Consider the following 15,526-nt stretch of genomic DNA (forward strand, 5'->3'; position numbering starts at 1 on the left):
AACATTTATCATGTGAACAAGTAGTCATGTTGAATGTTATATTTACAAACCTGTTATATTTCACACTTTCTCATTTTTGTTTGCATTGAATTAATATAATATTAATGAATTAATAAAAAATATTTGTGCCATTTTATATCTTCTTGTATTCATGCAACTTTTCTTAAATGTCAATTTCTGTCAGCTTATGTCTCATTTGCTTTATTGTTCTTTTTCTTCTTTGTAGCCAATTTATGTATCCATTTGTGTTTGATTTGTATACATTTTTTCTGCTGCATGATTTAATCTAAATATTCTCTAGTTTTTGTTTATATTCTTTTTTAAAATCTGCATGAGTTACAATGTATATACACAATTTAGACATGATTAATACATATTTAATTGCGAACACTTCCTTGCGTCCCATGGCAAATTTGTCATAACTGATTTTTGCTGCCCTCTTGTGGTACACCCAGGGTACATACAAGTAAAAAAAGAAACGTACATGCTCAGACAGTTCAGTGGCGAGTGACGGTGTTGTGGAGGTGATCGATGCTGTGGTGGCCTCCCTCCTGTTCTAAATGCTCTGGATGTGGTTGGCCAGGAGAGCTGGCTAGAACTGGAAGTGGCACAGGACATGGGTAAATGCACTTGATGTGATCCCCGAGATAAAGCAGCATTTAGCATAATAATGATTATTTAGCCTGTTATTGATGTTTGCCCTTAAGGTGTTTTCTTGTGCATTTATAAAGGTGAAAATACAGTTAGAACAATTGCCATGGATGGTACAGAGGGTCTGGTCCAAGGTTAGCAGATTCTTGACATTGAAGCCCCCATCAGGATCCCAGTTGGCCCAGAGACCTTGAGAAGGATTATGTATTGGAGAGCCAACTGATTAGAGGAGCCCATTTAATACAAAACTGTGCGTATTGAGAAGAGAAGGATACTGGAGTTGTATATTTTTCTGGTTGTCATGAACAGTCCAAGACCAGTAATGTCAGTTTGTTTAATTTTGAATACGGACAGATCCATTTTATCAATTTAAGAAAATATATCATATATAAAAACAACACAATATCACTAGTCTAGCTGTTGTGTATATGCACTTGCAAGCTAATGCTAATGCAGCTATGAGCAGGCATAATAACAGTGGCAAGCAGCAGAACACCTGGAGGGCTTCTTCATCATGGCTTGAGACTTTAATCACACCAACTTCAAGACTGTGCTCCCCAGATTTTAAAAGAATGTGGACATTAAAAAAAGGAAAGGCAGAACACTAGATCAGGTCTACACCAACATTTCTTGTCCCTCCCTCCCTTCCTCTCACCTTGAACACTCTGACCATCTGTCCCTGTTCCTGACACCAGCTTAAAAGTCCCTCATCTGCAGGTTAAGCCACAGTACAAGCCAGTGCAGAGCTGAGTCCTTGCAGGACTGTTTTGAGGACACCATATGGGAGCTGGGTACCCAGACATTGAGCTCCACATGTCCTCTGTGCTGTCATGTCATCAGTTTCTGCATGGACAATATAACAACAAGAAGACAGGTGAAACTATTTCCCAACCAAAAACCCATCAATCCTTAACATCAACATCAAAGCACTACTCCAGGCCAGGGATTAAGCACTGAGGTTGGGAGACAAGGAGTCCTACAGGAAGTCTAGATCGGACCTGAACAGAGGAACCAAGGCTGCTAAAACAAAGTACAGAAAGAAGATGTCTTGTTTCTAAAATCAGAAGTGAACTCATCTTTTCTTTATGTACTTTTCTTTTTGTGGGACTATGAATCACTTCAAGACATCATTGCTATCTTTGGTATAGATAAATTATCTGAGGAAGAAAAGCTGACTGTAGCAAAATCTAGCAATTCCTGTCTCAGTCCTTCCAGGTAGAAGAAATGTTTACTGGCCTTTTGCGCAAGCTGGTACCTCTGAAAGAGACAATTAAAGGCTTTTAAGATCAAGATCAAGATAACTGTTACTTCTGTCTCTCTTCAAGGTGAATATGATACTTTGCAAGAGCAAGCTTTGTACATAGTGGGTCCCACTGAGGTAGTGGTCCATAATGCTGAGAAGCTGACAGATGAACATTTATAAATGTATTTTTCTGTAAAGTTAGAAAGTTTTGAGATAAACACTTTACAGTGTCATTTCTTTTTTGGGAACATCTATTATGACATGCAAAGTATATGTTATTTAATTTCCAAGATTAAATTAAAAAGAAAAAAGGTGGTATGAGGTCTTTTTGTTATGATTTATTTCTCATTGGGAGTTTGTGCACAGTGAGTCAAACATTTATGCTGAAAATATTTTTCCCATTAGAAATTATTAAGAATACACAACACTGTAGTTTATCCATTCATATGGCGAAGTTTCTTATTTAATTCCCTTTCCTGTGTAAGGAGGGTGACACTCTGTTCCTTGAAAGCATCAAAATCCTGAAAAATAAGACAAAACATTGAACATGTTATAAAACTGCAATGTGTGATTTTAGTTTAATTTGTCTTCTCATTCAGTTTGCTGTTAATAACTGCAGGATAAAACAAACCTTGTTTAGATTCTGAAGCTTTGTCATGGTTTCCTTGAGAGCAGCCTGGAGGGGCTTCACTCTTGCATCTGCGTTCACTGCTTCTGCCTCCAGTTTAAACCTAAAGAAAGGTATTTCAAACTCTCTCATTAAACTCAGCCGAGCAGTAGTGCTGCTAACAAGGTAACCTGGTGAAACTAGTGAGGAACATTTTTATGACATGGCCAAAGTTACTAATGCACAACTACTACCTAATAAGCTGTGTCAATGAGAGACTGAAGTGTGGTCACAAGTTTATTTTTGCATAACATGATATCAGCATGAAGTTCCTGTGAGATAGCTATCCATTTTTTTTTTTTTTTGTTGCTGTAATGAAAAGGAGTTCAACATAAAATATTGCAAATACAATAGTGTACAAAACTACAATAAATAAAAGAAAAAATATAATTTTTTTAAAGTATAGTGAATTTTGAGTTAGTTCTGAATTCTAGTTAAGGCTAAAATTAAGGCTCAGAGCCTGTACTTTAAGTCATTATTTAACTGCCCACATTGTGCCAGATCTGTGTCTCATTTCCAAGCCTTACCAACCTCTGACCACAAGACATTTAAAAACATACATTAACCTCCTAATTTATGAACGTGCAATACATTCACACCAGTCTATACAATTTAAACAATAGTTTTCAAAGTACCTGTCTTGTGCTTCAATCCGGGCTTTTCTGTCTTCTCTCCATTTTGCCTCCAGCTGCTGGATTTCCGCTTGCTTCTCCTGAAATGAAGAATAGTTTCTTAATAAAAACTATACAAAATTGGAACCCTTCTGTGCATATGTGCAATTTATTTGCTCACAAAAATGTTTCATTTACCTGTATTACTTTGCCTCTTTCCATTGAAAGACTCAGTAAGATGTCCTTCTCTTTGGTGAGGCTTGCTATGTCTTCCTTTATGCTGATTTCTTTCAAAGCTTGCTGTTCTTTTGCATCTTCGAGTTTCAGCTTCAAATCTGATTGTAAAAAGAATGCTACGGTTAGGTTAAGAGTTATACGTATAGCATTATAAAGGAGAATTAGCTAACTATACCTTTGCACATTTCCACAGCATCTGCATGTTGTTGTTGAGCATCATGCAACTGATAGCGTAGTGGTGCCTCCTTGGCTTCATACTGAGCTGCTTGTTCTTTAAGTTTTGATTCGCATCCTGCTAATTTCACCCTTTAGCATTAATGTAACATAAAGGAAATTGTCAGTAAAAAGCCATTTTCAGATAAAAAACATGCTCAAATCATTTTTTTCTTGACCGATTGATAAAAAAATGTAAACATGATCTGCATTTCAGAATCCAATCACAACTTCCCTGAGTTCCAGCTTTATGTATATCAAGTTTTCTAAATCAGCAGACTTCAGCTTCTTATGTTGAAGCTTATGTTACAGTTTAGCTTTAACACATAGCAGACAGCATTAAATGTATGTGAGTGTGAGAAATTTACCTGTATTCATTTTCAGCGTTTACATATTTCTCTCTCAGCAGTTTGAGTTCTTGTGTGAGTTTTTCAACTAACTCTTCTCTCTCATGTAACTTTTGGGAAAAAAGTGAATTGTTTTCTGACTGTAGTTGTTTGTTTTCCAGCTTTAACTGGGCATTTTGTTTTTTGTGCTCCATCATGAAAGAAATGATTGCTTGATTGTTGGCAGCTAAATCGTTAAATCTTTGTTCAAATATCTCTGCTCTCTTTCTTTCAACGCCCAGTTCTTTTTGGCAGTGAGTTACTTGGTCTTCAAGCTCAGTGTTGATTTTCTGTAAGGCTTGATATCGTAGAAGCGTCTCATCTGCTCTGTGCTTCAGCATAGAGATCAAAGCAGATTGTTCTTCTACCCTGGACTGCTGCATCCTCTCTGCTAAGTCTTCAATGGGATTCCCAGGCAACTTCCGAATATTGTCTGTGTGCTTGGAATAAGAGCAAGACACCTTCTGTTAAAGCATGACAGTCACTTTTATCTCCTCTCTCTCCACGCAGTCACCAGCTTTTAACCCAACAAGACTTGATAGTCAGTGCTAAGTGAATGGTTCATATAAATGTAAGAAACTGTGAAAATACCTTTAATCAATTATGGTGTCTTTGTTGCTAATTTTATTAATTTGATAGCTGTTCAAAGTTATCTAGACTATCTTAGAAGCTATTGTAATGTTCTGTCGCTATTGCTGCTTTTTTCTGTAACTGTTGAGAAGCGTTGGGGCATTGAGCCTTTATCATAGTTTTATACCTTCTTGTAGTTTCTTTGACTAGAAGCTAAATATATATTTATTGTCTTTGCAGGCATAATGAAATGTTGATGCAACAGACTCCCATATGTTAAATATAGAAAAAATAAAACACAGGAAATCATATCAAATATTCAGACATGAGAACGGTACAAAAACAATACAAAATATATAGATATTATAAGAAATAATACAAAATATGCAGCTATGACAAGACAGTACAAAATACACGGATATGAACAAATGAAATGCAAAAAAATATGAGTAGATTTAAATTTAACAAAACAAACACTCCAGACAACAGATCTTGGAGAAGTCCCCTGACATTTTCATTCGAGTATGACCTCAAAATATATTTTTCTCACGAACGACGCAGTCAGTTGCATTCCACATATATTCTTTGGTTCAATTAAAATACCAGGTTACAACCTATCAAAAAACAAAACAAAAACACAACATAAAATATTATAACTGAGAGAAATTGGTGTGTACGAGACGGGCACGGTAGCTACACATGACGTTAACGGTTGCACGTGTTATACTAAAATCTGTGACCCATCAGAATCTGTGATCACAAGGGGTCGATAGTAAACATTTCTCGGACGAGCGAAGTCTTGAAAACACTAGTATATGAGTTCATATAATGCAGGTACCGTAAGTCACACGTTCTGATAACTATCAGAAATTGTGACTTCTGTGATCGTGGCTATGTGAGGATCATATATTAGGTTAGATGAGTCCGGACTATATGGGGAGGGGGAGATCACAATTTCTGATAACCAACAGAATGTGTGACTTACTGTACCTGCATTATAATTAACTCTTTTCGAGACTTCGCTTGTCTTCGAACATGCAGAGAAATGTACAATGTCGCTCCTGTGGTCACAGATTCTAATGGGTCACAAATTTTGGTGTAACACACACTTGGCCCCTTTATTAGTCCCTTTAGTCTACAGTTTCTGCCACTTTATGCAACATTTTATATTAATTTAAATACTTGTTAAACAGGTAAATATAGCATGCTATACAGTGACTGGCTTTTGGCGACAATGTGTAAGTAACAAAACTTATCGAGTATAAAGGGAAAAAAAGAGATTTATTGCTTAGGACAGTGATTTTTACATACCTCCAGACTGCTGTCGTCCCCTTTCAAGACGTCTTCAGCATTTTTCTGTGGAGTCGTTGTCATTATGAATATATGCCACGAACAAACTCTTTTGCTAACAAGCTGGAGCAATTTCACCCCCAAAGCTGGATTTCACTTTTTACTTGAAAAATCCTCGCGAAGTTTCAGTTGCTCGGTCGCTGTTAGCAACCAGATTGGACACGCCTTCTTGTACTGTTTATGCTGCTCGGCCACAAGATGGCGCCAATGAGCCTTTTTAAAAAATTTGCCTGCAAAACAGTAAATAAACTCATCGAGTGAATTCACGTTGGGAGGATTGGCATGATTTAAGTCCTGTTTCAGTTTGGTACTTTCTAGGTGATCTAATATTCTATGTAGAGGTTCTTTTTGTTGCCTATAGAGCTCATTTTGAGAGTTCATTTGAACGATAAATGTAAAATAAAGTTCGTACGATGACTTCTAAATGATTGCATGTTAACTGTAACAATAATGATTGTGTGATTTCCATGGACTTCAGTATATCGAACAAAAAGCTTGTTTTTTAATCATTTTAATTTATTTTATTAAATATATAGGCCTATTCAACCCAACTTTCACGTCCTCTCAAAACACTCACTCTTAGTTCCCAAGCGTGGGGGAAACAATAAAAGCAGCAGCCTGCTGAGTGTAAAATCACTGCCACTCGGGACATGTCGGACCTGCATGGCATTATGCAGATTCCTGGGCTAGGGGGATTTATCCAGAGGGCCGAGGCTGGGTTGGGGGAGCGGCAGTCCTGGCCTTTGTGCACGCCCCTTTTCATCAACTAGCGGGTCAAGAAAGACAGAGGAAAGCAACAGCATCCCAGCCTCAGTCCTTACAGCTCCTCCATCTGCACAGCGGAGCTGGACGGACCAGCCAGAATGTGGAGAGCACTGCTACTTAAACTCTTTTTGGTCTTTTTATGCTGTGTTAGATGGTGCCATTCTCAGGGTAAGTAGTGAGTTTTCTTTTAATTTCCTTTTTCTGCCCACATAGCTGAATTAATAATTGAGGAACTGCAGAGTTCCAAGTAATTCACCCGGTGCACTTGTTGCTTTTTTCTCTTTTTCTCTTCTTTTTTTTTTTAACAACAGACGATATGAGGCTTAATTAATTTCGAATTAGTGAAATTTAAAGTTTTCAGAAACAAAGCAGCAGAAAAGATGGAAATAGCCTTGTTGATCATTCAAAAAGCCCCTACTTTAATGGGAGTTCACAGTAATTTATGGTATTTTTGATGGAGTCACTAAGTAGAATAAATCTACCTGCAGAGCAAAATGTTTTACCTCATAGTATTACTTTAAAGGTTGAGCACAAAGCCTTCCTCAGACAGATTGGAAGTTCTCTTGAGGAACTTTTGCCTGAGCTTTACTGTTGCTAGGTAACAGAAAAGAGCATGTGACTTACAGGCAATCTGTGAGGACTAAGGGCTGCTGGTACAAATCTTATTCAGGGGAACAGATTTTACGTTGGAAACTACTGAGTCACTCTTTCTTCCGGCTTGAGGAAAAACTTATTTTTCTAATGTAAAAGAGAGGAAGATAAAAATGTTCAGATACTGCTCTTTATATGTGACAGTCTCATGCTTGTCTGTTGTGTTTGTAGCCAGGCTAGATCCTGCTTCTCAAATTGTAATCTGCTTTCTTTTTGCTCAATCCTTAGTATGTAAGCTCCTTAGTGTGAATCAAGCAACTAATTACTCTGCAGCTGCTGCAGAATGGAATCATTTCTACTGAAGGAACAGTTCAGAGTTTAGGAAAGAATGTACCAAGAGAAGGATGACCACTACTGCTTACTTATTTATTACAAAATAAGTAATATATTTCCTCCCTGGGTTACAGACAGAAAAACAGAAACTGTGCTGCACAGAGACCAAAAAGACAGTATAACCTTGTTCACATTGGAACTGTATTGTACTGGATTTTGAAAATTTCCTTGGCATTTCCTTTGAATCAGGGCTGCTAAAAAACTTGTAGATGAAATTTTGCTGATGACAGCTGAAGTGGATAAAATGATGACTTAACTGAAAACACAATGTCTCATCTGACTTCGTCAGCATGTTCACATTTATCATTAACTTGGTGTTAATCAGGACTAACAAAATGCAATACATTCTGTTTGTATGAAGTCGATTTATCTTTGACCTAGATTTTGAATCCGCGTTGTACCAGTATATTAGTATCACACGCTTACAAAAGGTTATCTGTTGATATATATTGAGTCAGATCTTAAGCTGTGCCATTTAGAAGTTTAAAATTGGTAGTACATGCTGTTTTATAATGAGAAGACAAAGTCCTCTCTCTAGTCTTTCCTTGAGCCTCCACAAAAATCCTTTAGTTTGATAATTGTTTCTTCCATGGCCTTCTGGGACATATTATCCAGGGCTTGAGATTGATACTAGTGCTGCATGCTTACACCTGCATTAATGGCTAATGAGACAGTCAGAAGAGATTTCATGGTGCTGGTTTATTAACTACCCTCCTTTTAAACTTGCTGTTCTACACATGAGAAGTTCTGAAATTAAGTTGTTTTCCTCATTAATTATTAGCCAGTAATAACCCATAAAGTGCGCAGTCAAAGCTTTATTTAATAAAACATTTATAATGTTTTTTTTTTTTTTTTTTTTTTGTATGTGTGTGCTCAAACTTTTAAGACCAGCACGTGCATATAAAACCTAGCGCATGCCAGTCTCTTTCCGGTGTAGGAGCCTAAATCCTTGTGCAACAGCAACAGTGTGTTAGAAACTGGAACATAGTCGCCTCAAATCAAGAGCAAATCCTTTTATAACTCCTTCAATCTACGTAAGGGACACTAGGGGTGGAGTTTTACTCCCAACTTATGTCTTGGGAGTTGTGACTGACTGTATAGAGAAAAATAAGTTGTCCAACAGCTGTGGTATTGCATTGTGACATCTTAAATTAGGATTCTTTTCACTCACTTCTTTTGTTCAGGCATTCACCAAAGTGTTGAGTATCCCTCAATTCTTACCAGGGCATTCCTCTCTCTATTTATGCCTCCCTTTTGCTCCTATGCCATTGCTGAAGCCCCTTGGGTTTCAGCTGCTTTTGAGTGTGGCAGTGAGAGCCAAAGTCACTTGTTTGGCAATTGACTGCATTCTGCAGCATTGATTTCCATATGAAATAGGCAGCAGCACTTCACTCTGACAGCATGGACAGGTCCTGCATCTCATGCTGCCAGCAGCCGTTTTCTCAACTTTTCTCTGCACGCATTCATTGAGAGCAGAAGGTTGCGCCAAAACAAGAAGGCATTGATTAAAGCTTGGATCTTGCATCTTTTAGGCAGCTACGTGACAACAAAGAGTTGTTTTAATAGCAGCGGACAGGTGTTTTCTTAATGGATAGCTGTGAAGAGATCGGGGGGGGCTTATGCTTTACTTTTCTTTTACTAAATCAGGGAATATGCCTTATTGTGCCTTGATTTCTACTGTCCACCTCTAAAATAACATTTTTTAGAGGGACACTTTCAGTTATGAGTTTGCATCCCTGCTGTCACCACTTTTGTACCATTGTAAATTCACAGTGTGGTTTCAGGTGCTTCATTCTAATGAAAATTCCTCTACTGCTTTCTTTGTTGGGCAATAGTAGGTCATCTTTATCTTCATCCAAGGATAGAGCAGTGCGCTCTCCTGCTGTGGGCTTAAGTTGCTAATTAAGGGAAAGGAAAACATTAAATTACACAAAAGCATCAGCTTAAACAGTGATAGAAAACGCTGATCATCGCTCATGCTAAACACCTCCTAATTGGAGATTTGCATCATTCCACTTTGCATTTGCTTTTTCACTAATATTGATTGACATAGTCAATTTGCAGTGTTGCAGGCAGAAATTTGAGGATTAAGGGAAAGTTACAAAGACATGCTTTTCAGAATGTAAGAAGAACCTTCACACAAGATAGTTGCACTGAAAGGTTCAGCTTCAGCGTACTGTATCTCTCACCTTTCCCAGAAGTAATGCTGTCAGGAAACACAGGCTGCATTTGAAAACCTCCAGCAGATTGGTTTCTTCCTGGCATGCATAGTTTAAAGTTATCAACCTAGTTTTCCACGCATAGCTATGCACATCTTGTTTTCTAAAGCAAGTTTTGATAAACTATTTAGAGAATTTTTAAATTATTATTACATAGCTATCAACTCTTATTTTAAAGATTTTTCTTTTATTTAGTCATTTTCTTGAGCAGATAAAAGTTTGTATATAGTATATTGAATGAAACTTGTGTTACTTGGGTGAATATTGCTTTTTTTCAGTGTTGCACGTCTCTTAGCCATGTGTCTCTGCTCCTAGGCTTTAGATGAGTCCGAATCCTTTGGGATCACTGCCTTGAAACAATAGCTCCCTTTGAGCAGATTGTGAACAATTTTATCATTAGTAAATTGAGCAGGAAAAAAGAAAAAGGCTTTTCTTCTTGGATAGCAGCTTACACTGTTAAATATGCACCCTGATTAGCTGAGGTGGTTGTAGAGCAGTTTGGTGGTTTGCAGGTACATTAATAGAAGTCAAGAATCAACACAAAGGTTTCAGTGCAGTAGCACAGGCAGTGACCCCCCTCAACTGTCGTGGAAGTGATCCATCTTTAAAAGTGAACATTACATTAGGAGATGATAAACTTTTAACTCTAAACATAATCTATGTCTCACTCATGCTGTATTTATAAGGCCAACACACTGTTGGGTTCAGCTTTCCTAAAAAAAACAAACTAAAACAAAAAACTAGATATACAGGAATACAAAAACAATCATGCTTTTCTTTAGTTTCTTGAATCCATCACACTTAAGGATTGCTATAGCATTTGAGCTCAGATAAATAATCTCTATATTTTGCAAGTGCAGGAAGATATTTTATCAAGGAGGAAGAATGTTTTCAACATGCTGGATAAGACAGGACATAGACAGAACACTGACCCCTAGCATGCCCCACCAATCACCACCTCACAGTTCTTCTTGTGAAGAATTTAGGTTGAAATGGTTGTGGTACCACCCAGTACCACTATTTATTCCAATTACATTTCAGACCGGACAGGAGCAGCATGCATCATAAATCAGGTTGTCAAAGAGACCATCAGAATTGCACATTCCTATTTGATTGGGCATGATGGAGTGCTCTTCCTCTGAACTTTGCTGCCTGAATCAATCTCTCCTGGAAAACGTCAGGGAAGGTAGAGTGGTGGTACCTTATCTCTACAGATGCCACTCTCCTCGAACATCAAAAGGAGGCTTGGGAAGAGCACAGTGAAGGTTGTGTAACTGTCGGGGGGGATGGCTGGCACGCTTGTCTCCAAGGCTTGTCAATGCTATTAACATTATGCCTCATCAGTTAAAGGCTTCCCAGCCTCCCCCTACGCCTCTTTAGGATGTTTTATGGAGTACTTAAGGATTCGTATTTCTTACTTTTTTGACAGAATGACAGACAGGCTGGAATAAGAAAAATAAGAAAAAGCTTGAAATAGTGCAGTAAATATGCTTAAAAATGTAACTGTGTGCAGGATGTGAATTGGGGCAGTTCCGCTGCGGGACAGGTCGATGCATTCCGATTAACTGGCACTGTGATGGGACATCAGACTGTGTTGATGACTCTGATGAACACGACTGCCGTGAGTTAATAATTATGCCACACTGCATGTTGAAATGACATATATGAAGGGTCTAAGTTTTTTGTAAATTTCTTTAAGAGTTTTTCCAAACTGTATGACAGTAATGATTGAAGCAATAATCAGTGAAGCTACAGCTTTGTAATTTAAAAAACAAAAGAAAAGAAAAACTATTAAAACCAAAATATATCCCCTACTGCATTTCTGAGGAATATAAAGTAACAGCATAAGTCATTTGATTTAGTTGTGAAGTGCTTAACTTGAGCTCTATCAGTAGATCTGTATCAGATGGTGTAAATAATGATGTGTGTGTGTATTCTGACAGCTCAGGTAACATGTGATGACAGTCACTTCCAGTGTCTGAGCGATGGTGATTGTATCCCAGATGTATGGGTGTGTGATGATGAGGAAGACTGTGAAGATGGCTCAGATGAGAGGCTACAATGTCGTAAGTTTGTTTTGCATTATCGGCAACCTCTGAGTAGGTTTGAAAAATGTTTCATGTAAAATATAGCAACCTAAATATATAAATATTCTTTTTTCAATTATTGTAATTCTGAGCCAAGATATAAGGATTTTGAACAATAAGATATTTTAGATAGACCCACCAGGACATCTGTATGACAGGAATTTCATAGCTGGGAAGTATATATATTTACATAAATATTAAATTTAAACTTCATGTAAATATATGTAGAAATGTCCCGCAACATGTTGATGAATCTCCTTTTTGATCCCAGCTGGCAGGACATGCACCAGTGGTCAGTTCAGCTGCAGTAACGGTGCATGCATCCCAGGAGAATACCGTTGCGACCACCTGGCAGACTGCTCAGATGGATCTGATGAGAGAAACTGCCGTAAGTTCTTCAGGGTGGTTTCCTTTTTTTTTATGTCAGGCTCTTGTGGCATTTTAATCAATTTGTTAAGATTAAGAGTCTCGCTGACTGACAGAATGGGCCACAATATGCTTCTTGTTGTCAGAGGTTGATTGCAGATTCTTTGGTGGATTAGTCAAGCTGAAGTTCAGCAGCTATGCCATTATTGTGCCGACATGGTAGACTCACAGCATTGCACACTGTGTAATCTCACAATTGCATTAAGAATGCCCTGGCAACCATCACTGCTGTTACGGTGGTGCTTTTAAATTTCAGTCTGTTATCCTTCTCATTCACAGGGCTTTTCACATGTTAACAGCTGAAAAGAGCACAGTTGTCAAGCTCATTTGAATGCATAACATTGGCCCGATGATGGTTTAATCTTACAGATTATCCAGAGTGTACACAACTGAGGTGTGCTAATGGGGCCTGCTACAACCGGACACAGCGATGTGACCACATTCTTGACTGCCGTGATGGATCTGATGAGGCTAATTGCAGTAAGCAACCAGTCAATTTACTAATGAACCCTTCACAGTAGTTGAGTAAAACCAAAATCATGACATTGTCATCAAATAATGTTTTTTTTTTTTTAGCACAGCACTGCAATACGGGTCTGTTTCAGTGTCACAATGGACTGTGTGTTCCTCACCGCTATGTCTGTGACCATGATGATGATTGTGGGGACCGAAGCGATGAGCTTAACTGCAGTATGTATTGCTTGTGTCTCCAACCCCTCCTTTTTTTATTTAAAAATTAAAACCAACCATATTGTCAGTGTAAAGGCGCTTATGTTTGCCCACAGAGATAAACATATGATTCTTGCATTCACCTGCAGCATACCCCACATGTAGAGGGAATTACTTTACTTGTCCCAGTGGCCGCTGTATCCACCCAGTCTGGCTTTGTGATGGAGAGGATGATTGTGAGGATAACGCAGATGAAAAAGGCTGTGGTAAATATACAGTAGTTGGAATTAAGTGTTCATATACCATGTTACTTTGTGTTTTTTTTTCAGACTGAGGCCTTGGTTATTTAGCTGTTAGATAGCCCTACAATGACTATGAACTGAAACTGTGGAAACCTGATTCATCTTTGGTCTCCATGGTTGGTTTGGTCTAGCAAGGCACTATGCCTGCTCTCCTTTAAGTGTGTTATTCAAATGCCTCTTTGTGGCACAAGATTGTGCAGCCCCCCCCCCAAAGGGCTTTAGAATTCCTCCACATGACTGTGAAGAGTGTGTGTTTTTAAAGGATGGGCTTCAGAAGCCCTCTGAGCCTCTATGTGAGCCCCTCATGGCTCCACTCCCCTGCATCAGTTTAAAGTGACAATGTCCTAGTCACAGTTTTGTTCATATCAGGATTCCTTTGAGCACAAGGCTGCCTGCTTTTGATTAAAAGCTCACACACTGACTATATTTTGTTCCCGACAGTTACAAAACGGCATGTAAAACTCTCTGCTACCCTTTTCCCTCATGCTTGTATTCCCTTCTCAATGTGTAAGCCTGCAAAAATTATTAACATCTTTCCTGCAGACAATGTTCCACGAGAGTGTTATCCAGGGGAATGGCCCTGTCCATCCTCTGGTCTCTGTATCCCAATGGACAAGCTGTGTGATGGGAAGGCTGACTGTCCAGATGGAGAGGATGAAACTAACACTACTGCTGGGCGCAACTGCAGTTAGTACCATCGCAGCTACTGTTATGCTCTGCAAAATACACACAGAAAACTGTGCCACTGATGAATATTCAAACTACTCTGATTCCTCTATTGATCAGGTATCTGGAGATGTGCATCTTTGAGCTGTGAACATCACTGTCACGCTTCCCCTGAGGGAGGAACTTGTTCTTGTCCTTCTGGATATATTGTCAGCAGCAATGATAGTCGTTCATGCATAGGTATACACCCTTCAATAAGTTATTTTAACCTTTGCTCAGTTGATAAAATAAGCAGTGAGCCTCAGTGTGGGGTAATTTTTTTCATTGTAGTGCTTATTGTTTCCTACCTAATAGAAGGGAGTCACTGCTGTTTGCAGGTACTCAGTTATAGGACATTGAAAATAAGATTTTCACTTTTTTTGTGTAACTATTTACACAAGATCCTGATGGGAACACATTCAGCCACTGAGGTTCATAGCATTACGTATCAAGTCTGCTATTGGTGTAACAGTATGTCTGTAAACTGTGTGTGTGTTAAATTGTCATCCTCTGTGATTTTGTTTCCATTATCTTGAAGATTTTGATGACTGCTCCATGTGGGGTGTGTGTGATCAGCTGTGTGAGGACCGGATAGGCTCCCATCACTGTAGCTGTCTAGAGGGCTATGTTCTTGAGCAGCACAGATATTGCAGAGCTGATGCCTCAAGTGAGTCACTTCCAGTTTTTCTTGAATACTATATGTTCAGATTGTGAGAGTGTGAGTGATACATCCAAATGAGGTGCATTAGCATCGAGCCCTCTCCTTTTTGGCAACCTCTGTATGGAGTGTCTGCACTTCTTTCTGGTGCATTGTTCCGTGCTAAATGTTGTTTTAGTTAGTCTCTTTCCTTTGTGGTGCATAGAAAGAGTGTTGACTAAGAGGCTGACCTCTCTGCCTTTAGCTTCAGTGAAGGAAGTGTGTAATGATAGTGACTTGAAAGGGTCCACTTTTATTATTCTGAGTCAGGGTTCTGAATTATAGGCTACGTTCTGTAAATTTCCACTGATATTTTAGGAGAGAATGGATACTATAAAAACAAATAACTAGTTAAGAATGGACCAGGCTAGATCATGTATTCTTCAGGCTAGGTTTTGTAAATGTTTTGCTTTGTTTCCTTTGCAGCTGGAGTTCCTTCTTTAATATTTTCTAATGGCAGAGACCTGGTGATAGGTGACATCCATGGAAACAATCTGCGAACTTTGGTTAATTCACAGAACAGAGGGATTGCAGTGGGAGTGGACTTCCACTATAATCTCCGCAAGATCTTCTGGACAGATACTATTCAAAATAAGGTATTTTTTAATAATTCTGTATCCAGTGATTTATTTAATTTTTCTTGCCATGAAAGTCATAAGGTATTGCCCCTCCAAAACAGTATCATATTTGACAGGAGACTGGCGAGATCTTTGTTTGTGTCAATGCTTTAGTTAGACTGGTGCT

The 15,526-nt window shown here is 38.5% G+C and overlaps 2 protein-coding genes across 2 annotated transcripts in view; one reads left to right on the top strand and one right to left on the bottom strand.

Annotated features, from left to right (window-relative positions):
* Positions 1–2,212: 2,212 nt before the first annotated feature.
* zgc:172182 (coiled-coil domain-containing protein 89) lies at positions 2,213–6,081 on the bottom strand. The gene is made up of 7 exons (XM_042002004.1): positions 5,890–6,081; positions 3,991–4,448; positions 3,585–3,715; positions 3,371–3,507; positions 3,197–3,273; positions 2,526–2,625; positions 2,213–2,415 (listed from the first exon to the last, which is right to left on the bottom strand). The coding sequence occupies exons 1-7, from the start codon at positions 5,950–5,952 to the stop codon at positions 2,329–2,331; spliced, it is 1,053 nt and encodes a 350-aa protein (XP_041857938.1). The 5' UTR covers positions 5,953–6,081; the 3' UTR covers positions 2,213–2,328.
* A 710-nt stretch (positions 6,082–6,791) lies between these two features.
* lrp2a (low density lipoprotein receptor-related protein 2a) overlaps positions 6,792–15,526 on the top strand; it is a 45,456-nt gene continuing 36,721 nt past the window's right edge. Inside the window, exons 1-11 of the mRNA XM_042000975.1 lie at positions 6,792–6,861; positions 11,410–11,517; positions 11,840–11,962; positions 12,255–12,371; positions 12,779–12,889; positions 12,986–13,099; positions 13,228–13,344; positions 13,924–14,067; positions 14,167–14,286; positions 14,624–14,752; positions 15,209–15,378. Coding sequence (XP_041856909.1) covers positions 6,792–6,861; positions 11,410–11,517; positions 11,840–11,962; positions 12,255–12,371; positions 12,779–12,889; positions 12,986–13,099; positions 13,228–13,344; positions 13,924–14,067; positions 14,167–14,286; positions 14,624–14,752; positions 15,209–15,378 — 1,323 coding nt within the window. The remainder of the gene's footprint in view (positions 6,862–11,409; positions 11,518–11,839; positions 11,963–12,254; positions 12,372–12,778; positions 12,890–12,985; positions 13,100–13,227; positions 13,345–13,923; positions 14,068–14,166; positions 14,287–14,623; positions 14,753–15,208; positions 15,379–15,526) is intronic.

This window comes from Melanotaenia boesemani, chromosome 12 (assembly GCF_017639745.1).
Source record: "Melanotaenia boesemani isolate fMelBoe1 chromosome 12, fMelBoe1.pri, whole genome shotgun sequence".
In the NCBI taxonomy this organism is placed as follows: Eukaryota; Metazoa; Chordata; class Actinopteri; order Atheriniformes; family Melanotaeniidae; genus Melanotaenia; species Melanotaenia boesemani.